The sequence below is a fragment of the Typopeltis vanoorti genome, chromosome 13 (genome assembly GCF_054136105.1).
Source record: "Typopeltis vanoorti isolate ZY-2024b chromosome 13, IOZ_Tvanoo_1.0, whole genome shotgun sequence".
Classification (NCBI taxonomy): domain Eukaryota; kingdom Metazoa; phylum Arthropoda; class Arachnida; order Uropygi; family Thelyphonidae; genus Typopeltis; species Typopeltis vanoorti.
In genome coordinates, this window is record NC_143561.1 from 32,510,559 (window position 1) to 32,537,888 (window position 27,330).

A 27,330-nucleotide genomic window follows, 5' to 3' on the forward strand; every position below is an offset into this window, starting at 1 on the left:
GGGAAAATATGGGTTTTGATTGTAAAATATTAGTGTTAGATAAGAGGATGGCTGACCGACAGATATCAAAAGGTGGTATATGGGGGATGTGAGTCTGCAAGATTTAAGGTAATCAGTGATGTACCATAACGATCAGTTCTTTGTCCATTGTGATTCAATCTGTACATTAATGACATTGGAAAGGATTAGAATAGGTGACATACAGTATTTACAGAATGATTTGAATAGGCTGGAATGGACATGAGAAAATGGATGTTAGTTTAATGTCAGTAAATGTCAAACCATGCACTTTGGTATGATTAGATATTCAATGTAGTATTATTCATAGTGAAGAATTTATGGAGACACAACACACGTGTTAGAATAATTACTTTACTGATTATTAAGAAAGTAATATTTAACATTTCGACCTATGTATATTAAGGTCATTATCATCAGCAAAATATATAGATAAAAATATATAGAAGGAGTAGCCATAGTATTCAACACAAAATACGAGGCTAATCTTCTTGAATGGCAGTCAGTCTCAAGTAGAGTAATGTGGGCAAATATGAGAATGGGGAACTGGACAATGAGACTTATTTGTGCCTATGGTCCCACAGAAGGTTCTACTAAGGTAGAAGTGGAGGAATTTTTTGACGCTCTAGAAAAAGCAACTGCCACAATGAAAAAGGAAAAGTTGGTCCTTGTTGGGGATCTAAATAGCAGAGTAGGAAATGATTGTGAGACATACAAAAATATTTTGGGAAAATTTGGAGAAAAGAGCAAAGCTAATAATAATGGCAAATATCTGTTGGATTTCTGCTCAGGACATGGACTGGTTATTACTAACACCATGTTCCAACATAAAAATGTGCACAAATTCACATGGAGAAAAGCGGCTAGGAATAAGAAAAGTCTCATTGACTATGTTATTGTTGATAGTGATGTTTTCTCCCTGGTGCAGGACACCAGAGTGTACAGAGGATTTGAAATTGGAAGTGATCACTATTTAGTCTTGAGCAGGATAAAATTGAATTTCATATTGAAAAGAATAACGTGTAAGAAAGTTTTAAAGCGAATAAAAGTTGAGCAGCTCTCAGATGTGAACTGTAGACTAAAATACACAGATTATTGAAGAAAAAATGAAAGAGTTTGAGAACAGGAATCAAACCTTGGAGATTCAGTGGCAAACTCTGAAGAAAACATTGATTGATTCTGCCAGAGAGGCATGTGGTGAGGTTGTGTGCAAGGATAAAAAAAAAATCAGAACTCCCTGGTGGACACAGGAAGTTAAAGAGGCAGTGAAGGAAAAGAAGAAAGCATATCAAAAGTTCCTGGCAAATAAGTCAGCTTTTACTCTTACAGAATACAGAGACAAATGTAAGAAAGCTAAACAGTGTGTAAAACTAGCTAAACAAAAGTCATGGGAGGACTTTAGCAAGAATATAGAAAATAAATATCAAGAAGGTGGCAAAATATTCTGGAGGTTGTTGAAGAAGCTTAGGAATGGAGGAAAAAGTGCCTGTAAAAGGAGTTAGAGATGATAAAGGTGACATGAAAACAGGAGAGAAAGATATCCTTGAAGTATGGAGTAATTACTTTGAAAAACTGCTAAATGAAACAAGCAGTGATGACAGCACAGTGATAAAAAACACTGACCAGGCATGCAGTCAGGGATATATATCCATACTTGAAGTAGAAAAAGCCATCAAAGGCTTGAAATGTGGAAATGCAGCAGGAGTAGATGATATTCGACCAGAAATGCTGAAGTATGGTGGTATAAGAGTCTTACAGTGGCTGCACTGCATAGTTCAGAAAGCCTGGACAGAGGGACGAATTCCCGATGATTGGAGTAGAGCTCTCATAGTACCCATATATAAAAAGGGAAATAAAACTGAATGTGAGAATTACAGAGGTACTTCCCTACTGAGTGTTCCTGGCAAGATCTATGCAAGTATACTTGAGAAACGGTTGAGAAGAATTGTGGAAGAAAAGCTTGGTGAAGAACAAGCTGGATTCAGGCCAAATAGAGGCTGTCAGGATCAGATCTTCACTTTACGACAAATAGTCGAGAAAGCATTGGAATATAACAAAGATCTGTATTTAAGTTTTGTCGATTTGGAAAAGGCATATGACAAGGTGCCAAGAGAGAAGCTATTCAATACGCTGCAGTTATATGGTGTCAATGGGGCATTATATCAAGCAATACTTAGTCTTTATTTGAGTTGTAAGTCAGCAGTTAGAATTGAAGGAAGTACAGGAAGATGGTTTAATGTTAAATCTGGTGTGAGACAAGGATGTACATTATCCCCTCTGTTATTCATTATCTATATGGATCACATTATGAAGGAAAGTGGTATTAAACCTGATATCAAAATTGGAGATGTCAATGTCAGCTCTTTGCTTCATGCAGACAATGTTATACTGCTAAATAAATCTGCTACAAGTCTGCAAGATTCTCTGACTAAATTGAATAGCTGTTGTAATAGATATGGTATGAAGGTCAGCAATAAAAAGACAAAGACAATGAAAATAGGCAGAATCATTGAAAATATCAACTATGTTGTGAATGGAGAACCTGTGGAACAAGTAAAACATTTCAGCTACTTAAGTACAATTTTTACTGAAGATGGTAAATTAAATATAGAAATAGACAACAGAATCAGCAAAGCTGGTATGGCGGGAAGTCAATTGAATAAATTCATATGGAATAAGAGAGAAATTAGTCAGAACACTAAATTAGCTGTATACAAGACAGTGTTCAAACCAGTTTTAACTTATGGTTCTGAGAGCTGGGTCAGAAGTAAAACACTTGACCAAAGACTAGAGACCGCAGATATGAGAGTCCTGAGAAAGATTAGAGGTATGAACAGATGGCATCAATGGCAATATCATATTAAAAATGAGGATATTTGGAAAGAACTTGACATTGTCAGCATCCAGGAATGCATTAGCAGAGCTAATCTCAGGTGGTATGGTCACTTAAATAGAATGGGAGAGGAAAGATTAGCAAAACAAGTGTTCTCTGCCAGGTTGGCAGGAAAATGACCCAGAGGAAGAACAAGATATAGGTGGATTGATACAGTACAAAGTGCCTTAGACGATAGAAATATAAGATCTGATAATGTTGGAGTCTTGCAAGTAACAGACTGACTTGGAGGAAAATTGTAGATAGGAAGTTAGTAATGATGTAATTTTTTCATGTAGTACTGTCATATCCTGTACACCCCTTGAGGGTACATGGCAGAAATTTGATGATGATGATGATGAAATATATATATGTACAGGATACAAGCTACAAGACAATACACTAGACAAAAGTAAGATGAATCTAAATGTTTGTTAATCATTTATTCCTGCCTGACCTCTATTGTCAGGCTAGAATAAATGATAAACAATACGAGGCACCACTGTGTATATATATATACAGTGGTGCCTCATACTTCGAACGTTCCAGAGTTCAAACACTTGAGAATGCAAGAAATTTGATTCCCAGTTTGAACGGTGTTTCTAAGTTCGAACTATGGTCCAGGAACTCAGAGTCATATAGCATTAGACAGTTTCGGCATGCCATTGGGCATGCTTCTCCTCCACTAATTTTCTTCATTCACTTACCCATGCCTGCGCAGTGTGTCTGTCTCAGTCCGCTGTGCGTTGTCCCTTATTTTACAGACTAGTCATTGCATGATACGTTTGTGTAGAGAATTTTTAACTGTTTTGGGCATTTTTTTAATATTGCATCCAAGAATGTAGAAAGAACAAAACCTAAAAGAAAAGTTGTAGTATCGACAATTGAGATGAAAAAAGAAATTATCAAGAGACACGAAAGCAGTACATGTTTGACAGATCTGGTGACGATGTTTAAAATGTCAAAGTCAACGATATGTAGCATTCTTAAGAATAAGGAAGCAATAAAAGCAGCAAATCTAGCTAAAGGTGTGACAACATTGACCTCCAGGAGATCACATGTTATTGAAGAGATGGAAAAACTCCTTTTAGTGTGGATAAACGAGAAGCGATTATGTGGTGATGTTATTACTGAGAGAATTATTTGTGAGAAAGCCAAACATCTGCATAGTGAACTTAAGAAACGCACACCTGAGACCAGTACTGAAAATGGGGAGTTTAAAAGAAATAGAGGCTGGTTCGATAAATTCAAAAAATGAACTGGGATCCATAGTGTTGTCATGCACAGAGAGGCTTCGAGTGCAGATGTAGAAGCAGAAAAATTTGTAAAAACTTTAAGGAGTACGTGGATAGTGAGGTATTTGTATCTCAACAGGTTTTTAATTGCGATGAAATAGGTATTTTTTAGAAAAAAATGCCCAAAAGGACCTATATCACAAGAGAAGAAAAGACTGCACCGGGATATAAACCTAAGAAAGATAGAATTACTTTGCTGCTTTGTGGTAATGCTAGTGGAGACAGTAAGATAAAGCCTTTGCTTGTTGACCATTCTGAAAATCCAAGCGCTTTTAAAAAGAACAATGTCATAAAGAGCAAATTCGATGTTATGTGAAGGACCAACACGAAAGCGTGGGTTACCAGAGAGTTTTTCACTGAGTGGATTTATCAAGAATTTGCTCCCACTGTAAAAGCTTATCTTACGGAAGAAAATCTACCATTAAAAGCTCTTCTAGTGATGGACAATGCTCCTGTTCATCCTCCAAATTTATAGGAGGATTTAGTTGGTGAATTCAGTTTCATCAAGATAAAGTTTTTGCTGCCCAATACCACATCTATCATACAACCTATGGACCAGCAAGTGATTTCAAACTTCAAAAAACTGTATATTAAGGCTATGTTTCAAACATGCTTTGAAATAACCAATGCCACAGAACTGACTCTTAAAGAATTTTGGAAAGAACATTACAACATTCTTCATTGCTTAAGGATTGTCGATAAGGCATGGAAAGAAGTTTCTATTAAAACAATGATTTCTGCTTGGAAAAAACTCTGGCCAGATTGTATTTCAGTCAGTGAAGTAGTAAGCTGTGAAGAAGAGTCTGTTGTAAATGAAATTGTGTCTTTGGATAAAGCTATGGGATTAGAGGTGAGTGATGAGAATGTAGAGGAGTTAATAGATGATCATAAAACCGACTCAACACAGAAGAACTTCAACATCTTCACGATCAACAACAAAAAGAAGTGGAAAAAGACATTTTTATGGAAGAGAAGGACGCCAAAGGATGCATTTCCAATGCCAACCTTCAAGAATTGTTCTCTGTTTGGGTTGGAAACACAAGCTATTGTGGAAAAATGGCACCCTAATAAGACAGTAGTGACCAAGAATATCAACTTATTCGATGACAACGTGATGGGTTATTTTTAAAATATTAAAGAAAATCGTCAGTGCCAAACAACATTAGAGAGATTCTTCTCTGCAGAAAAAAGAGAATGTGAATCAGCATTCTCAACTCCAGCTAAGAAGCAGAAAGAAGACGCTTAACAACAGGAGCATTATTTTCGTCTTTGTGATTTTTATATTAAAAAAATATGATTCGGACTTCAAACGATTCATAGTTCGAATGGGTTTCTGGAACGAATTAAATATGAACTACGAAGCACCACTGTATATATATATATATATATAAACATTAAAAAAATAAAATAAATAGAACTACACTAAACAATTTCTAAAGTTCTCTCGTATTAAGATTTTTTCTTCTCTTTGGGGATGTTCTGGATGCTATGTGGTTTGAAGATGGGTCCTACAAATTCCTGGAATAGTTAATCCATCATTCTTGTTCAGATTTGGATAATGTTTCAACATTTCACAGGCTTATTTGAATTTTCTTTCAAATCAGGTTTTGGTGCAGTGTAGGGACTTGATGACTTTCCAGTGAATTCTGTGACTTGTTTGGAGTGCATGATTAATAGGGTAAATGATTAACAAACATTTAGATTCATCTTACTTTTGTCTAGTGTATTCATGTAGCTTTTATCCTGCACATATGTATGTTTTCCTGATGATGACCTCAATACAGAGGCCAAAACGTCAAATGTTACTTTATTAATGATAAGTAAAGTAATTATTCTAAAATGTGTTGTGTCTTCATAAATTCTTCATTATGAATACCGACTATACAGCATAACCTTAAAAGAAAGAAATGTAATATTATATTACATTTCTAGATAACGTAATTATCTAGAAATTATCTTGGAGTGTTAGTAGATGGGAAATTGAAGTTCAGGAGCCATGTGACAAAGATTGCAAATACAACTCAAAAGATAATTGCAATGCTGAAATGAATGTTCACATGTAAAGATAAGGCTGGCATTTTGCCTCTTTATAAGGCCTTGATAAGACCTCATTTGGATGCACAAGTCTAGTCGTCTGGTTTCCGTTGTGATACAGTTGAGAGAATGCAAAGGAGAGTGCTAAAAATGATATTAGGATTGTGAAATACTGATTATAAAGACATTGAGAATTTTCTAGACTACAAACATTAGCAAACAGGAGAAAGAGGGGTGACATGATTGAGACTTACAAACTTCTGAAAGGGTCATACAGGATTTCATTTGGCAGAATTTCTCATTTTATAGAGGGTGGGGAAAGGACAAGAGGGCATCCTTGGAAACTGAGAATGAATGCTGCTAAGAAGGGGGTGAAGACTAGATTTTTCCCTCATAGAGTGGTGCATGACTGGAATGAACTGCCATTGGATGTTGTGTGTGCAAGCAGTGTGAATGAATTCAAGAACAAGCACGATAGTTGGTGCGTGTAGTATGTGGTCTCCCTCGATGAGTCCTGACTCCCAGGAGGTCTCTCTTAATAACAATAATAAGAACAATAACATGCAATTTGTTTGTCAGTGCATCCTGCCATGATGACTACTACTGGACAATTAGCTTTGATCTTATAAACTGTCTGCAGTCTGTATAAGGTACTGTCAAACACTATGTGGAGAACATAGGAGCTGATCTAGCAGCCGCATCAGCAGTGTCATTTCCATTAATTTCAGTGTGGCTGGAAATCGAGCACAACTGAACATTAAAATTAAGAGTCTTCATTTTGTATAACAGGTGTAACACCTCACACAGCACTGGATGTTGATTATACACAGAAGTGGAGATAGCATGTAAAAAGCTCAATGAGTCTGTATAAATTACACATTTGTGGTAGCAGTTTTCTTTTATATGTACAAGTGTGAGCTGAATGCTATGCAACTCTGCTGTATAATCACTGCATTCAGGTGGAAGCTGGTTGGAGATAGTAATGTCAGGAAACAGCAGCACACCCAATACAGGTGTCATTTCTTGAACCATCATTATAGAGTTGGAAGTTTTTTTTTTGTTTTTTTTTCACTTGGTTAAACTATAAATTATATATTTAGTTTAATCCTTTATTCAAGTGTAAGCAAACACAGTTTGCACCTGAAGTATCTTCAGGACTGGGGCTACTCGTGGCAAAGGTGGACTGAGTTCACATCCCTTTACTTAGTATCCCATAAATCCCATAAGCCGACCTGGTTAGCCAAGTGGTTAGCGTATCCACTCTCCAGCCAAAAGGCTGTGGGTTCGAATCCCACCGTGGGCATGGATGTTCGTGAAAATCTAGTGGTGGTTGTGGGTGATAGATGGCGTTGGTGTAGATGATGATGATGATGATGGTAGTTGCGGTTGGTGGAAACAGAGAGTCATAGAGTAGGTGCCCTCCCTCGATGAGTTCTTGGACTCCCTGGAGGTGTAATGTAATAATAATAATAGTAATGCAAAGCACATCTCTTTGCGGGTATGTATATTGCTATGCATTATGGGAAGGGTCACTACCCAGACCAGTTTTGACCTTTATTGAGGTCTCTTCAGTGGGAGTCAGACCCAGAGGTGATACCAAGGTTGAAGCAATGCAGAAGTCATATTCACCATCATTATAGATGGGCAAGAAATCAGAGTGGGCTGCTCTCTATACATCATACAATTACAGGTAGGCAGATGATGGAGGATGAGACTTCTGTAGTTGACAAAGTTAAAGGTTGCAGGGTGGAGTGCAAACCTGTTATGTTTGGTACAGGTAATATTATCAACATTCATGCCAACAGCTTGCAAAGGCTCTTTAACATGCATACCAAAAGGACGTATGGTGGTCTGATGTGTAATATTGAGCTTCCCAACACAGAAAAAAAAGACTAGTTCCATGTAGGATGCTCTGGAAAGACTTTATTGTTAGGGCATGATTATGAGACAACTGTTTCCATCTAAGTGACAAAGCCAGTTCATTTGTTTCAACATAAAGACTTGGAGTGTGAAATGTGCAAAAGGCACCAGAAGCTATCTGCATACCTTGATGATGGATGGGATTCAGCAATCATGGGTTATTCTGCCTTGCAGAACCATAGACTTGAGACCATATGTTCAAAGTATAATCCAGCGTGGAACATATGCTTTAATTACAGAAAAGGCAATCAAACTACAGGGCTGCATAACAGAGAATATTTTATGGTACCAGCTAGACACCCACTATGGGAAGGTAAAATCATTTTGAACATGATAACAGTCTCTCGGGATTTTAGGTAGTTGAGGCGACCAGATCTGTTTAGTTGGGAGAATGTTGTTAAACTTCCTTCAATGGGGGAAGCTATATAATATTCTCCACAGACTAACATAGTTGATATTTTTGGATGTCAAACATCTGTCTCTAGAATGAAAAAAAGTTTAACAGTGGTACATTTTTAGAGAAACAGTATAAGCATGACCTTTAGAGAATCTAAAATTTCTTCTTGACTAAGAGGTCAGTCAGAAATATTAATTGCCAATTTATTTAGGTTAGTAGTGTCTATAGAAGAAGTCTGGAAAGGGTTAATGAGTAATTTCAATTTTCATTTGAGAATCACAGACAATATTAAAAATCCCTTTGAGGAATCCTGAAAAAATATGGTAAATAATTCTGAATAATTCCGTAGTCCAGATAGATGTTAAAATCTTAATTACAGTACCCCCCCCCCCCCCCGAGTTACGTAAGTAATGTGTTCCGTAAACCTTTACATATGAATTTTACGTAAGTGGAATTTGTAAATTGCTTAAGTGTAACTTCGTAAGAAACTGCAATATTTATTATTATTATGTGTATGTATATATATATATATATACAGATATATATATTATTTACACAGTATTATTTTATAAATTAAACATCATGCAGCAGAATTTACTTGGATATAAACTATAAAAGTAATTAAAATAAAAAGCCAAAAGGCTAGTTTTCTGGCAATTGAATAGATATTAAATGGATAAGAATCCTATATTGTTATATAGCCAGTAAGTGAAACTCAAGATCGATAACTACGATCTATGAGTTTCAATGCCGAAAAACTATCGGCGAAGGCAATTCGAAGCAAAGGTGGAGCAAGCTCCCTCACTATTCTTGATATTCTCTCATAATGTAAAACACAGCTCCTAGGAGATGTAATACTGTCATTACATTATGAGGGGAGGTCACTACCCAGACCGGTTTCAACCTTTTATGAGGTCTCATCAGTGAGTAGGTAGACCTGGAAAATATCAAAGCATAGTGAAAAGAACTTACATACCTTCACTATACGAAAACTAGCCTTTTGGCTTTTTATTTTAATTACAAAATACAAGCACACCTTTATGGCATTCGTATAGTGAAGGTATGTAAGTTCTTTTCACTATGCTTTGATATTTTCCAGGTCTACCTACTCACTGATGAGACCTCAAAAAAAGGTTGAAACCGGTCTGGGTAGTGACCTCCCCTCATAATGTAATGACAGTATTATATCTCCTAGGAGCTGTGTTTTACATTATGAGAGAATATCAAGAATAGTGAGGGATCTTGCTCCACCTTTGCTTCGAATTGCCTTCGCCGATAGTTTTTCGGCATTGAAACTCATAGATTGTAGTTATTGATCTTGAGTTTCACTTACTGGCTATATAACAATATAGGATTCTTATCCATTTAATATCTATTCAATTGCCAGAAAACTAGCCTTTTGGCTTTTTTATTTTAATTACAAAATACAAGCACGCCTTTATGGCATTCGTATAGTGAAGGTATGTAAGTTCTTTTCACTATGCTTTGATATTTTGGTTATCGAATTGATTCATTCAATCCAATACCCTTGGAGGGTAATGGATGGCAATGCTGTAGCTAATGAAGTTCTAACTGAGGTTCGGCTATTGCTGTTGCCCTCCTGCCATGATCAGAGCTTTAATAGCTCAATAACACCTTATCCCTACACTGTCCTCTACAGATAATGGGGAATATGAAAAGCATTCTTGCTTCACCCCTTTAAGCCAGTCCTTATAAGGATAAGGACTTTGATATTTTCCAGGTCTACCTACTCACTGATGAGACCTCAAAAAAGGTTGAAACCGGTCTGGGTAGTGACCTCCCCTCATAATGTAATGACAGTATTACATCTCCTAGGAGCTGTGTTTTACATTATGAGAGAATATCAAGAATAGTGAGGGAGCTTGCTCCACCTTTGCTTCGAATTGCCTTCGTCGATAGTTTTTCGGCATTGAAACTCATAGATTGTAGTTATCGATCTTGAGTTTCACTTACTGGCTATATAACAATATAGGATTCTTATCCATTTAATAAACTATAAAAGTATGAAAAATGTGAACTTTATCCTTCACTATTGTATTGACTGTTGAAATAGGTCGATTTATATCCCGAGCTATTGTTGATATAATTTTCCCGTCTTCATACATACAAATTATTTTCAACTTTTCTTCTAAAGTAATTGCAGACCTTTGTTTTTTAGATTTATTACCAGCGCATTCGGTTTTGCATTTCGAATCCATTTTAAGGATAAATAAACAACAAACACTAATGGTGATAAACAAGTGACTAAACTAACCATGCAAGGCATGGACTACTGATGAGTCAGGGAAAGGAGGAATTGTTTACAGAGTCCTTATTTCTAATTGGTAGGTTTCAGTTTGAATGTTACGGCTTTTGAGCAGTTGCCCTCTGCTGCTCTTGGTGTTTACCGGTAACCTGTCACTGCCTGTTACTATTTGTTACATTTGCTGTGAATGCCAAGCCTATTTAACATTATGTCATTGCATACTGCAATGGATGTCAAAGACGCAAAAGCCGCAAACATGTTCATACGCGGCAGTACATTTTCGAGATTTATTATGTAGCTGCGAATTTATGTAAGTCGCATATTACGTAAGTCAGGGGGTTACTGTACTTGCATTCCACTTCAATATCAAGGGAGCATCAGAGTATACGCCACAATTCTCAAGCCTCTCAACATTCATGTAGCATTTTGTCTAGTCTGTAAAATTACTAGTTTCTTTCCTTCACCTACAGACAACTTCCACCATTAAACTTCCCAGCCATCTACTAGATTCCTTGATGTTATGGTCTACCATATTTTGGAAAATCTGCCTGTTTATCACAAAGAACATAAAATGTTCATCAAGATTCATGAACACCAACAGTCAAGTTTTGCAGAAAATATCATCTACATTAAACACAGGATCTTTTGGAAGAACATATGAATATTGCAGACGATTAGATTCTTTGTGGAACAGTTTTACAAAAAAAGATGCGAAGGTTTATTAATTGTCCTAATCTTAACCATTCTGATTTATTTTATTTTTTTAATATCAGCCTCACAAACAAGAGGTCCCCACACCTATGACATGGCAGTGTCATGTGTAGGCAAATAGTTAGAAAGAAATTAAGAAATTTGTTGTTGCACTTCTTGAAGACCTGAGAGTTGTATTCATTGGGGAAAAATAGCACGCAAAGGAATGTTTCTGAGAGTAGAGGTGTAGGGAATGAAGGCTAGGATGAGAAGTTGGTTCGATGAGTTTGAAGTTGAACTATATATATGGGTGTTGACCAGCAGCTGCTTGTGTTCATACATGATAAGCAGAAAGTGGAGAAACGGTTGTAGCCAGTTCAGTGAAGTAGCATTCATTGAAATACCTATAGAAAAGACATGATGCATCAGAGCATCTATGAGAAAGCAACTGGAGGAAGTCAGTGATGGAGGGTGTCATCAATTAACTGAACTGCTCACTTCTGGAATACAATCAAGAATTGTGAAAGAGGTCTAAGGATCACCACCCAAAATGTGGAAACAGTAAGGCAGATTTGAGCTTTATAAAGTGTTAGGAGTTGAGCAGAAGAGAAAGGGGCACTGTGTTTATGCCTAGATAAGTTAAATATGAAATTTAATCCAAGAAGAGAAAACTGATTCTGGTTAGCAAGCAGAATATTGTCAAACGCAAGAGAGAGAGAGAGAGGGGAGGGATAGAGAGAGACATGATTTGATTTTTCTTCCTGGATGTGAGACAGGGTTGTGTTTTGAGGGCATTAAAATCCATCAGGTTATTCTCACCTCATTTGAGAATGGTAAGGAGATCAGTGTTAATGGCACTGGTTATAGAAGATCTTGAAGAGTAAATTGCCTAATCACTACAAGGTTTTCATAATGAAAAAGAGTGAAGAGTACTGTCATCAGCAAAACTATGAATGGCATTGTATGTCAGAGATAGAAGATCATTAATGTATAAGCAGAAGAGTGTAGGTAAAAGCACAGAAACCTGGGGTACTTGAGCAATGATTGAAAAATCTGATGAAAGAAAACCATCCACCATAACCAACAATGAAAACCAGAGAGGAACCTGGCAATCCATTCACAAAGGGAAGGGGGGATACAATAAGATAGTAGCTTGGTAAGAGGCTGTAGTGCCAGACTAGATCAAATGCCTTGGAAATATTAAACGAAAGCAATTGAGTTTCTCCGAACCTTTCCATGGGCTGTATCCAGAGATGGGTAAGATTGGCTAGGAGATCTGCTGAGGAATATGAATGGTGGAATCCATATAATCGTTAAGTAAAAGTCTCCAAATAGAGAATCAGTTGGCTGTTGATCTTTTCCATTATTTTTGAGAATATTGAGATCAGTGCAACAGGGTAATAGTTTGATGAAAACTTGCTTCCAAGCTGGCGAATAGATGTCAGATGAGTATGAGAGCTTGAAGAGACAACACATGACAGGTGCAATTTCTGGAACACAAGCTTTTGCTACAACTGGAAGAATACCATTATCTCCAGAAGACTTATTGGTATCAAAAACTTCTGAGTTTTTTTCTGATATTCTTATGGCAAAATTTCAGAGAAGACATACTGCAGACAGTTTCTAGAATAGTAGGAGGAGATCTGCTTGATGGTCTGTATGAGAGTTGGAAGAAAAAAATTATTATTATTATTATTATTATTTGACACCTCCAGGGAGTCCAAAGACTCATCGAGGGAGAGTGTGCCAACAGCATTGAACGATTGGTCCCCTTCCAACTACTAACCGCGCTCAAACTTACTTAACTGAGCCATTAGTAGCAGAGGCTCTATCAATCGACCAACCTTTGCTGGCAAATTATGCTCATCTGTAGGAGATGTTACCATTGTACCATGAGGATACGAGAGATATTAAATGCAAGTAAACATGGAAAAACAGAAGTTTCACTTCACAGCCTTGGCAAGGGACCAGAAGGCTTGACTACCATTTAGAAATAATGTGGTTCTTACAAAGTCTGCTTTGAATTTGCTAATGTTTCTTGAGTTGTTACATTCTATAGTGTAAGATGATTGAGTAAATTGCTGAGTTTTTGACTTGAGTCATTGGCATGTGGTGAATTTTTGACTGGACTGGTTTGGCTTGGAGATTTTCACTTGGAGAGTTGTGAATAATGGAATGGGTTGCCAGAGTCAGTTGTTGGTGCTATGTCTGTTAACGAATTCAAGGAGAAGTATGAAAGACTATGTGAATAGTTTGGGTCTCTTGCGATAAGTCTTTGAACTCCATGGAGGTGCCCATAGAATAATAATAATATCAGAGCAGGTGCTAGGATCAGAATCATACCATGGAAATGAGGAATTTATTTTATTTTTTATGTTCAGCCCATACACAAGAGACTGGTTGATCAATTATTTTATTTTTTATGTTCAGTCCATACATGAGAGACTGGTTGATCAATCTATTATACATTAGTACCGTATATGGGTAGTGGGTTGGGAGAGGAGGAGCTTGTTTGCAATTGATTTCAGACTGTATATTGTATTCCTTGGGAAGCAAATCAAGGGAGAAACTGTTCCAGAATACAGCAGTTGCAGGGATAAAGGAGGATGAAAAGAAACTTGTTCTGTGGGTTTCAAGGTGCACTGTGAAGGGACATTGAGCAGCAGCTGCACGTGTTCCAACGAACTTAGTACTAAGTGGAGGAATTATTGATGCTATTTCAGATGAACATTTCCAATGGAAATATTTATAGAATACACATATTGCAGAAACCAAATGTCTGTGCAAAAGTGGGAGGAGTGAGTTGGTAAGAGATGGATCATTAATAAGTCTAATTGTTCTCCTCTAGTGAGTCAAGCATTTTGAGGGAGCCTTTAAGGGCCCCCCCCCACTCCAAATGTGAGAGCAATATTCAATAGATGGATGGATTTGTGATTTATATAAAGTTAACAGCTGTTTAGAGGTGAAGTAACATCATGAGCAAAAGAGAAATCCTAATTTTTAAGAAGCTGAGGATGCAATGGTTGTGATGTGTTTATGCCAGGAAAGGGATGATGATGATGTCAGGGTAATTCTAAGAAGAGAGATCTCATCTTGTCTCAGAATTTGAGTGTTATCAAAAATAATACTTGGGGAAAATGGTTCTTTTTAGTGAGAAATAAGATAGAACTAGGTTTTACTAGTATTGAAATTGAGGAGGTTATCTGGAGGATGGCTTGGAGATCAGAATTGAGGGCAGTGGTGGTTGATGTTCTGTAGGTTGAGGTGAGTTGTGCAGAGTAAGGTTTATCAAATGAAAGGGAGAAGTGCAATGTTCTATCATCTGCAAAACTGTGTATTGGGTTGGAGGTAACCTGGAGTAGATCATTGATATATATATAGCAGAAAGAGGGTTGGTGAGAGGACAGAACCTTGTGGAAGCATTTGTTGGAGAAACAAGATTTGGATGAGGTTTTGAGTGGACTGGAGAATAAAAGCACTTATCCCAATGAGAATTATTTCTTTTATTAAAGCAGATCAGGTGCATGTGGATCAGAAGAATGGAAGTAATAATCATTCCAGGGAAATGAGGCTATATGACCAGCCCTTAATGGCTCGTACAGTGACTGTACGAGTATATTTTTAGTTTGTTTTTAATTCTATAAAATTCTATAAAGTAGTTCTGCCTTCCAGTAGTATAGAAGATTGACTAATAGAAATAAGAATGATAAAAAATAAAAATAATGTAATGAAAAAAAAAAAGAACGATAAATCTTCTTATGTAACATAACATAGGCTCATATACATTGTTTGGAAAGAAGTCAACAGACACTATCGTGTGAGGAACATACAGCCATTGCACCCATCTTAATAAGATGTAGGACTTCCTTTCACTGTGATGACTGCAGCAATCCTATGAGGCAAACTTTCCTCCAAGCATATGATAGCAATCAATTGGAATTTTGGACCATTCTTCCTGTGGGGATGTAATGAGGTCCTGGACTGTTGTGGGGTGGATGTCCATTGACTTTACCTGATGTTCCAACTCATCCCATGGACTTTGAATAGGGTTGAGATCAGGGCTATGTGGGGTCCAGTTCAGTGTGGTGATGTTCATGCCCACAAACCATGCAGTTACAGCCAAGAACTAACTGCATACAGGTTCTTAACTTCGAAGATTGCTGATACAGTTTCAACATATACCTTAATAGTATTATTTAAGGAAATTAACAATGCATATAATACATTAATTAGAAAAACTTTTAATTAATACTTTGAGGTATTTCAACAAAGTCAAATTGCCATCAAGGCTTAGATTTCAAGAGGAAACTGTGCTTGGATAATGTCCAAGGCATCCTTCTGAGAAACATTGAAAATTCAAGGACCTTTTCTATTTCCCCTTACTCTACTTCAAGGTAAACTACTTCATGGAAACCTTTGAAAGTAAAGTCAACCTCTGTCCCACAGACCTACAATTTGGCTATATGTCTCTGAGGATCTCAACTCTTTCCTAACACATCTTAATAATCAATATCCCTGGATCCAATTTACCTTGCAGAAAGAAAAACACGACAGTCTAGTCTCCACTTTCTTAAGCATCTTAATTACATGCCCTGATGGATTCTTGGCATTCTCAGTTTACAGGAAACCCACCCACCCACAAACACACACACAGGCAGATACAATCACTAGCAGTCATCCCCCCCCCCACCTTTTTTTAAACTGATGAGAAAATAAGGGACAAGCTTCCTTAATTACTTTACACCGATTATTTTATCCTTTTGAATAAATCTACCACAAGTCTTCAAGAGAGACAAAGATTGCAAATGAAATAACAAGTATTACAAGTTTAATATAAAATACAAAGTTCATAAAAAAAAGACAATAAAAGGACAAAAATATAATGAAAATAGGTAAGAAAACAGAGCACATCAAGTGCATTCTTTATAGGGGACTCAAAGAATGGATAATACATTTGAACTATTTAATCAGAAATTTTAATGAAGTAGTTTAAATATGGCAATAGATAACAGAATAAGTAAAGCTGGTATGGTGGGAAACCAGCTGAATAAATTCACTTTATATAGAGAAGAAAGAAAGAAATCAGTCAAAATACAAGCTAGCAACATAAAAGACAGGGCTCAAATCAATTTTAATAAATGTATTTGGGATTTGGGTTAAAAAAAATAATAATAATAATCAAAGACTAAAGATCACAAATGATATCAATGGCAACCATATCAAAAATAAAGTATTAGAAATGAACAACATTATTGACAATGAATAAGGTGTAATGAATAATATATGATGGTTCAGAAAAGGGGATGAAATATTAGCAAAATATATGCTTGCAGCAAAATTGGCAGAAGATTAAGTCCTGGAAGAAGCCTGATATCACACACTAAAAAGTACCTTAGAAAACAGAAATGCAAGAATTCATCATATAGGAAGTATAACAAATAATCAATAAATAAATATATAAATTTGATGAGAAAAAATCTGTTAATCAGAAACTATTAATAACGAAATCTGAATTGAGCTGGATCATCACATCATCCTGTATACGCCTTTTGCGAGTATACATAGAATTATGATTTTGATAAAATCTGAAACAACATTCTGAAAGAAACTGAATCTGAAAAAACAAACAATACAACAAACAGAATCACAAATGTGATGAGTGGAGAGGAAACAGTACATGATAAACCAAATATAGTAATTTACTATGCAGTGTCACAATCATGGTAGAAAAAAAGATAGAATAATAAGAAATTGTTAAAAGAAAAATAAGTAAAATTAAAAAAGAAATTAAATAGGAAAGGTTACCTGACTGCAAGAGTCATGTTGTCCTATTAAATGTGCACTGGGAGTATCCATTTCAGCTCTGATTCTGTAAAAAAAAATCTTTTATATTATTTACAGTTCTTTCATATCTTAAACTGTATTCATCATAATAAAAGCAATGAAAATTATAGTAAGGTCATACATTATTCAGTCACTTATTAGCATTGTTTGAAAAAGTACACCTAAACCTCTTTTTACGGTCCTAAAAATTACGCATAAATAGAATTCGCATAAAAAGAACTACTGACTCCATAGAAAAAGTGAAGATTGGTTCCAAACCTGAAATATAAGCAAAATAATGAAAAAAACAAACATTACATTCGTTAGGATCATAAGATTTTTATTTACATTTCATGGAGAACACACATACATATAATGAATTTTAATAACTTAAAAAAAAAACATATTCATTTCAGTTGTTTGCTAAGGATTCTATAAAAAAAATTATGTTATTCGCTATCAGTTTCTGACAATAAACGTTTGTGAAAGCTTTCGTTTTCGTGAGACTGTAATATCACTAGAACTACTAGATATGGTATTATCATCATCGACTTCTGCCTCAACTTGTGGAATTCTTCTTGTCATGTCTTGAACAAAAGTACCACTGGTTGTTTCAGTAGTTTCAGGCATGAGCTCAGTTATTAATCGCTGTGTTGATGCTTTAGATAAGTCACGATATAATTCTCTGTATGAAGACATTAACAACTTAAGCTCACACGAAAACTTTCCAGCACGTTCTTCATTTGGATCATGCCGGGCAAAATAATTGCCTAAATTACTGCCAGTTTAAGACCTTCTTTAATAATATCAGCAGTAAAAGTAGGATTATCTTGATCATTATCTTCTTTGCTTTCAGGAGTCTCAGAAACAATCTCCACTATCTCATCTTCGCTAAGAGGTTTATCAATTAACAATTCTTCGATATCTGCTGACGTAAGATCATTGAATCCTTCTCTGCCAATTTCACATGCCAAACTTATTATATTGGGGAATTCTGCAGTATGATTGAAGGGAACAGGAGCGTTCTCTTTAACACATGCAGGCCAAATAGCTTTCCAGCATGCATTCATAGTTTCTGGTCACAATTCAGATAACAATAATCGAACCTGATCAATACAATACATAATTGAAAATTTTTTCCATACATCCATAACTGACAGTGTTTCATCATCATTTAGCTTGTTCAAAACGTACTGAAATGTTCGTCTGACATAATATGTTTTAAAAGTCGCAATTATACCCTGATCTAGAGGTTGTAGCAATGATGTGGTATTGGGCGGCAGAAAAAAAAATTGCACATTTGGGTGTTCTATGGCAGGATGATCGGGTGCATTATCAAGAATCAAAAGCACTTTAAATTCAAGACCTTTGTCATTCAAATAGCATCTAACCTCTAGCACAAAATGTTTGTGGAACCACTCAGTGAAAATATCAATGGTCACCCAAGCTTTTTTGTTGGCCATCCAATGAACCGGCAATTTTTGAAAATCTATGCCTTTCATTGGCAGTGGTCTTAATGATCGATTTACGAGCAGTGGTTTTAACATCCATTCCCCTAAAGCGTTCAAACAAAATAGGAGTGTTAAGCAATCCTTTGCTGCTTTGAACCCACCAACAGTTTTTTGCATTTTTGATATGTAAGTTCTGTTTGGCATTTTTTTCCAGAAAAGGCCGGTTTCATCCATATTCCAAACTTGTTCACGAGTGTAACCTCCATCTTCAATTATTTTAGCAAGTTTTTGTGGAAATGCTTCAGCAGCTGTTTCATCAGCAGAAGCTGCATCACCTTTAATTTTTATATTATGAAGAGCATGTCTTTTAATAAACTTAGCCAGCCAACCATTGCTTGCATGAAATTCATATTTTTTCCTCAATTGAGATGAAGTATCTGGCTGCAGTTTTTTAATCTGTTCATAAAACCTTAATGCTGATTGCTTAATGGAATTTCCGTCAACTGGCATTCTTTTTTGTACATTATCTTCTATCCACATCACTAAAGCTTTTTCGGCATTTTCTAGAACAACATCTCTTGTGTATGATGATAATTTCGCACTTGATTTTGTACCAGAACATGCCGCTTTTCTAATAGCCTCTTCATATTTCTTTATAGTCTGTGAATCAATCTGACAGTTGATTCACGGACTCCAAAATGCTTACCCATAGCCATCGCACCTGCCCCAGTTCGAAGACGATCTAAAATTTGAATTTTTATATCCAAGGAAACGGCTTTCCTTTTTTTTTTTTTGTTGGTTATCGGCAACATCATGTGAGGGCTGGATAAAAATCTTCGGTTAATGAAATGAAAGTTTGAAAATTACATATAGCTTACCATTTATTATTTCTTGGCAAAATTATTAATTTTATAACACGATTTTTATTTTTATTTCACTTAAAAAATGCAAATGCAAAAAATGCGGTAACTGTGTTGTCTACTCAAACACCAAATTCAAACTGCTAAGAACTGTTTTTTTATGCGCAGTCAGTTATGTAATTCGGGGAATTCCCAATAAATGAAATTTGTAAGAATTTAGAATTTTCTTAATTGAAACAAGAATGCAAAAAAAAAAAAAAAAAAAAAAAAAAAATCAGAATTTTCTTGAATTATGGATTTTTTCCTAACTTAGACTTTAGGTTGGTCGTGTAAAAGTGAATAAAATCTTTAAAAAAAAAAAAAAAAAATTGATAACCCAATTCGCGTAACTCCAAATCTGCGTAAAAAAATTCACATAAAAAGAGGCTTAGGTGTATACTCAACTGCTTATCCATGATGAGTAAGAACTTTTGGCTGAAAAGTAAAAAAGTTTCAGTTTAATCATCAGTTTTATTTGCATAATGTTAGTTCTGCAACATGTTTTATGTGATAGTTTTTTGTACTTTATCTTACATTGCTTGGAAAGAAGTTAACGAACACCATGGCATGAGGAACAAAGAGTCATTGCACCCATCTTAATAAGATGTACCACCTCTTTTTGCTACAATAACTGTAGCAATACTACAGGGCATACTTTCCACAAGCATATGATAGCGATCAATGGGAATTTTGGACCATTCTTCCTATAGGCATGTAATGAAGTCCAGGATACCCCCTTGACCTCACATGATGCTTCAGTTCATCCCACAGATGTTCAATTAGGGTTGAGATCAGGGCTCTGTAGAGGTCGTTTGTGTTTGTTGACAAACCATGCGGTTACAGCAGCAGCCTTACGACATGGTGCATTGTCTTGCTGAAAAAGACAATGGTCAGTTGCACAGAAATGCCACAAAGTAAGAAGTTATTGCATTGTCCAGAATGTTCAGATAACTCTTGGAGATCAATGTTCGTGGCGCCATGAACAGAAGTGCAAGGCCAAACCAGGAAAAAACAGAACAATACCATGACACCTCCACCTCTGAATTTCATAGATAGGGTTACACATTCTGGTAAGAGACATTCAACGAGCATCTTCCACACTCACACCAGTCCATCACCTCAGTAGTAGGTGTGGCTTCATTGTTGCTCCATAACAGAGCTTTTCAAGCTTCTATGTCCCACTGTATACATTCTTTGCACCACTGAAGATGACCCTACATGTTCATTTGGGTAATGTGGGACATACAGGACATTAACACCATGGTGGCAAAAAGCTGAAGAGAAAGAAGAAACTTGTTACCATTGTCCCAAATCTCAAATTTCCAGCCCATCCTCGTTTGTTCAGTATTTAGGTAGATACCTAACAGGGTGCACCATGAGAAGGTGAGGATTGGATATTAGGTGAGAAGCCCTGGTCATTTTTCCACATTCCTTTAAAGGCTATGTGGTGGTCTTCTCTCAGTTATACAGCTTTGACCCTTAAGCATCCCAGTGATAATACTAAGGTTTTGAATTATAGGCCAATCTGCTTGTCTGGAGTTGTGGTCAAGATGTTGGAGAAGCAAAGATGAGGATTCAGAACTGGGTGGACAGCAGCAGAATTCTCTTTGGACAGCATGGTTTGCTAAAGGGAGATCGTGTTTTAGCAATCTGCATACTAATTATAACAAGGTGACAAATAACTGGACAAGGCAGATGAATATACAATAGTATATTTAGATTTTGCAAAGGCTTTCAATAGATTGCCATATGACAAACTATTAATTAAATTAAAACAGCTGGAATTGGATAGTAGGTATTGCATAAGTATCAACAGGTTGTGTATAGGGGAGTGATATCCTAGAAGAGGAAACGCACTAGTGGCAGGCTCAAGGGATCTGATTTGGGGGCCATTGTTATTTAATTTGTATGTAAATGACACTGGAAAGGGCTTAAATGGTGCTGTACAGTTGTTTGCAGATGAGGATGTCAGTTTAATGTTGCAGTGTAAGGTTTTAAAATTGGGGAAGCAAAGATAGGATACAGAGTATAGGATTGGTGGGGATATTTTCAAGAAAGTGGAGGAGATGAAAATGATTGTGTATGTGAGAATGGGACCTCCCACAATGAGTCTCTTGATCTCATGGAGGTCTGTTGATAAGAATAATAATAATATGTCTGATATAATTCTGAATGTGTAAAACCATAATAATATAATAAATATGATTCAAATAATGATAGCATAATTTCTTGAATAAACTAATTTGTTTAAAAAAAAAAAAAATCTTCCTCAGATATAATAGTATTCAAGAAAGAATATCAATATTCCAAGATTTTAATTAGCATGTAGTTACCTATTGAATTAGATCCCAAACAGAAAGGTAGATGGACCCAATGACTTTTCTATTCTACTTCAATTTTACATATAGTTATAGAACAATATAAAGTATCAATTTTTTTCTTTCTTAAAACATGGAATATAATAAATTTAGTTTAATCCTTTATTACAGTCTATTTATTTTTTATTTTATCTATTTATTTTTAGTCAATCTATTTTTTAGTCTATTACAGTCTATTTATTATAGTTTAATTGATTATAGTCTAACCAAGTGAAAAAAACTTCCAACATCTTTCTCTAAATCCAGAGTAATTTAATAATAAAGTGAAACACCTTTTGGCAACTCGTATAGGTAAATATGACTTCTCCATTGCTTTCACCTTAGTATCACCAGCTCTGGGTCTGGCTCCCACTGACGGGATCTCAATAAAGGTCGAAACCAGTTTGGGTAGTCGCCCTTCCCTTAATGCATAGCATTATGGGAGATACTAAGACAAGGAGTGATGAGAGCTTGGTCCACCTTTACCACAAGTTGCCTTAGTCCTGAAGATTCTTCAGGTGCAAACTTTGTTTGCTTACACTTGGATAAAGGATTAAATTTATTATTATGGAATATAAAACCCTTTATCTTTCTTTGCAGCTTTAAACAATAATTAAACTCAGAACTTTTGCAATTAACAAAAGACCATCCAAGTATGTTAGGAATTCTCCCAAATCCAATGGCATCCATGAATAATTCTTAGCACTTAATTTATTTTTTTCCTGTACTCATGTACTCAGTGCAGGAAAAGAGGCTGCATATGTATGTGTGTGTGTGTGTGTGTGTGAATGAGCATGCATCATTTTTTCTCACACTCCCTACACATACACCAGTTTACAATAATTCTACACTAACAAGAAATGTTCAGCATATAGGACATTAGCACCATGGAGGCAAAAAGCTGAAGAGAAAGAAGAAACTTGTTACCATTGTCAGCAATGTTAATATTTTAACATTGCAGATTTTTAGGAAACATTCAACATGACAGTTGTTGCTAATGCAGCAACAATAGAGAATGAATGAATGAATGAAAGGGAAAAAAACTTCTTAAGTTTGGAGTCGAATTGCGAAGGGGAGAATTGTCTGGTCACTCGTCATCAGAATTGTCACAATTCTGATGAAGAGTGACCAGAGAAATATCTGAAGAAAATGCATGTAGCAGAACTAAACATCTGAATGAAAGAAAAGTAAGTATTAATGTAATGAAACAATGAGAGACAGGTCACTAACCAACTGCACTGTTTGTGCAGAGTCATAACTGGGCACTACATCCTATCCTATCCCTATGGCTTTAACAGGCCTTTAAGGCCCACAACCTTCCAAGCATGCTTAGATTTCATAACCGAAGTACGAGGATAGGATGGTCACCACTATGCCTCTAAGTATTCCTGGCTGTATCCCTGTGTGTTCACAGGGCCGGTTTGCCTGCTTGCGGGATGAAACACCCCAGATAAACTGGCGGATAAAACCCTGCTGTCCACGCCCAAGACCGACTAACTTGGCTATGGCTGAGGAAGATCCTTTAGCTCCTCACGTCGGCGATGGGAATTGAACCTAGGACACTCCTTCCCCAGGCATATGGTTGCGAAGCACAAAGCCACTAGGCTAACCGTGCGGAACTGGGCATTACACCAAAGCAAAAATGACCGATTCAATAATTATAATTAGTAATTTTTACATTTAGTGAACTCCTTGTTAACTTGGAACATTTCCTGAACACACGTGGTGTTATACCATCAATTCCTGAAGCCTTATTAACATCAAGTTTATTCAATTCCCCATATACCTCATGTCACTCAGTCAGCCATTTCTCCTCTTCCTTTCTACTGCACTCCCACCTTGCACAATGTCACAGCCATGCTGATGAAATACCTTTGTGAACTTCATTTAACAAAAAGGTAAAAGGATAACTACTTGTGGCTATTCTTTTACCAATATTTCAACAACCAATATCATCCTTCCACAATCATTCTTTTTTCTGATCAGTCGACATCCCTGCTTATTCTTTTAACAAACTGTTCATTTAACAAAAAGGTAAAAGGATAACTACTTGTGGCTATTCTTTTACCAATATTTCAACAACCAATATCATCCTTCCACAATCATTCTTTCTTCTGATCAGTCGACATCCTTGCCTATTCTTGTACTCCTCATGCCACTAATTATTACCACTCATCTTATGCTGCTTACACAATACCTTCTTCCTCGAGACTTCATGCTAATCTCTTTGTTCATTCTATTTCATATCTACCTTATTGATCACTTTTCAACCCAATTCCTGATTCCATTGACAGTGCAAGCAGACTCCTGAGCATTTCATAATCACCAGCCTTGTAGTTTTGTAGTTTCCCCATATATATATCCTTTCCTCACAGAAGTCTTCATATAGCTGCCTACAGCTAATCATATCATGGTCACTCACCAATAGGAGTGAGATCTGACACTTCATTTATAATGACATCCTCTGATGAGATGATCAAATCCAAGATCCTTGATCTTCGTGTACCCTCTGTTACATGCTATTAAAGTAGCTGTCCTCAAAACCTGAGAAATTAATTTTCTTTACTTCCAGATGCTCTCTTGTCACCCTAATCTATATTACCATAATTAAAGTCACCACTTTTCCTATTTGCTTGGCTAATTTTCTTATACATTTGTCACTGCCATCCACATCACCTAGTCTAAAACCATTGCTACTATTTTGTCCTTATATCCCTAACTTGCATGGGAAACTCCTTTTCTATCATCAACAGCACTCCACCTCCCTTTTTATCATCATTAAAAAAAATCATATATCTCTCCATCTCTATTTCTGTTAGGATGTTATTCTCATCCAACTAAGTCTCATTTATACCAACAAATTTTGGGCAAACTTCTGGGCAGCTAAAGGGCTGTTGATGCACAATATATATATAGCTTCTCGCAGTCAAGTTATCCCCACCTTCCAATGGTATAGCCTGTTTCCACAAACAGGGCTCTGGCAAACCCGGTAAGCATTGCCACAGTAAAGGCATATCTACCCTAGTTGGAGGAAATGCTAACTTAACTTCTAGGTGGTAGACATCTTTCATCATCCAGTGAAACACCACCACCACCACCACCTTGCTTATTAGAGACCTGAAGTGGCTGTAGCCATGTTGTTGGCTAGAGCAAAGGTTACAGTATCTGTCCCCCCCCACTCTTCACACATGCAGAGAGAGAGAGAGTGATACCTTCAAAGACATACCAATCTCACTGTAGGGGACCTGGACCCTCCACCCATTCGAGGGCACAGCAGTCAAATGATTCCACAGGCCGGCCACTGATTAGTACATAAGACTGAACAAGATAGTAATGAATCTGGAGGCTTCCCAATCAGCTAGCAAAAAATCCTGCAACCACGTATTTTGCCAATTCATGACTGGAGGGAGACCAAATACTGTGGCTGCAGGGAGAAACTGTCAAGGCCAAATATGGACAGGAGCTCGACTTTCCTCTGTGTGGGTAGCAAGCAGTGATTTTATGAGTCTGTCACCTCTCACTGCATGTCCACTTCCTTTTTATCTCTTCCTCACCAAACACAATGAACCACAACCGAAAGTTGTGCATTTTTACTGCAGATCTCAAAAAATTTCCCAGACAAAAAGTTCAAAAATGCCACAAAACACATCAAAAATCCAACCAAAAAAAATTATAAAAGGCAACAGAAATCCAATCAACAAATAATCTACTAAGACTAATAAAAAAGACTTATAAAAAAAAGTTTCCACACCCACTTCACCAACATTCATGGCCGAAAGAGCAATATAAATAATGTGCACCACCACCACTTACAGTCAGCTAAAACAGAACTACTATTCCTTTCAGAACCCCAAATAGTATTCTCAACAGCAACTGCATAACTCAATTGTTCAAACTACATAGCTCTTTCCACCACAAGGATGGCACTTGTGAATTCATGAGAAACAGTTCCTCACTAAGAAAGAATGTTTGATTTGCTTTGGCTCAAAATTCCTCTACAAATCAGCCTGCCCTTTTCATATGCTCCCTATATCGCTGTCCAAACTCCATCAATCACACTGACCTGTTCAACTTTCTCTCTCTAAACCTTGACTTTCTGCAGCCTAATTACCTCAACAGTGGGGACTTCACTGTCCACAACTCATATTGATTCCCCTTCTCCAGTTTCACTGTTCAAGCAGGCAGGGATGTTGAGGTCTTCAAAATCAGCAGTGATCTACCTCATATCATCAATCATCTTACCAGAATACCTAACAACCCCCTCCAATTTGCCAATATGCTTGACCTCTTCCTAACAAGCAACCCTCCCAGGTATATTGTGGTTGTTGGTTCTCCTCTTGGAAACTCAGACTACAACGTCATACAGTATGTCTCTTTTGCCACAGAACAACCTTCACCCACCAGTTTAGTCTTGTGTCCTTTGGTGCTACAAGGATGCCAACTGGGAGGAATTCCATGACTTCTATTCCTCCTTCCCATGGTCTGATTACTGCTTCAGTTCTTCTGATCCAAACACCTGCTCAGACCGAATAACAGAAATCATCCTCATAGAAATGAAGCTTTCATCCCCTATTCTACCCCAAATTCTCAGCCACCACCAAACCCAACCTTGGTTCTCAAAAAAAGTGTGCAAATGCTGCAAAAGAAAAATCCTCTGCATACCATAATTGGCTCAAGACCAAAACTCCAGCTGCCCTCTCTGCAGCTCACAACATTTGTAAAAGATTCATGACCAAGTCCAAATCAGACTTTGAAAGGGCTAAATGCTACAAACTCGTCTCCTGCCAAGGCCATTGGGTTGCAACTTCTACCCACTCAGGTTTCCATCACTCTCACATCCAGATAGTACTGTAGTCACCTCACCAGAAGACAAGGCCAACTTACTTGCATCACTCTTCTCTTCCTATTCCTGCATTGATGACCTGGGCAAAGTTCCCTCCACTCCTCAAAGAATGACTCCCTTAATGTCTTCCATAATGTTGCAAAACCTTTCAGAACAAAAGAAAAATCCAAAGAATCCTTAACAACCTGAACACAAACAAGGCATCAGGTCCTGATGGTATCCCAACTACTGTGCTAAAAAAATTGTTCCCTAGAACTAACACCTATCCTGTTATTGCCTCATCAATCTATCCTATTCAACTGGCATTCACCCGACAACATGGAAACAGGTCCACATGCAGCCAATCCCCAAAAAAAGGTTATAAAAGTCAACCAATGAACTACGTCCAATTGCTCTCACTTCTGTTGATGACCTTTTCCAAAAATTATGGAAAAGGTCATCAAAACCAACTCTTGAACCATCTAA

At 36.7% G+C, this 27,330-nt stretch overlaps 1 protein-coding gene across 7 annotated transcripts in view; it reads right to left on the reverse strand.

Moving 5' to 3' along the window:
* Positions 1-27,330, reverse strand: part of LOC150100035 (putative ubiquitin carboxyl-terminal hydrolase MINDY-4) — a 376,809-nt gene that overhangs the window by 124,317 nt on the left and 225,162 nt on the right. For all 7 annotated transcript variants that reach the window (XM_090402889.1, XM_090402887.1, XM_090402888.1 and 4 more), the window contains exon 13: positions 17,298-17,361. In XM_090402889.1, the coding sequence (XP_090259015.1) occupies positions 17,298-17,361 (64 nt within the window). The remainder of the gene's footprint in view (positions 1-17,297; positions 17,362-27,330) is intronic.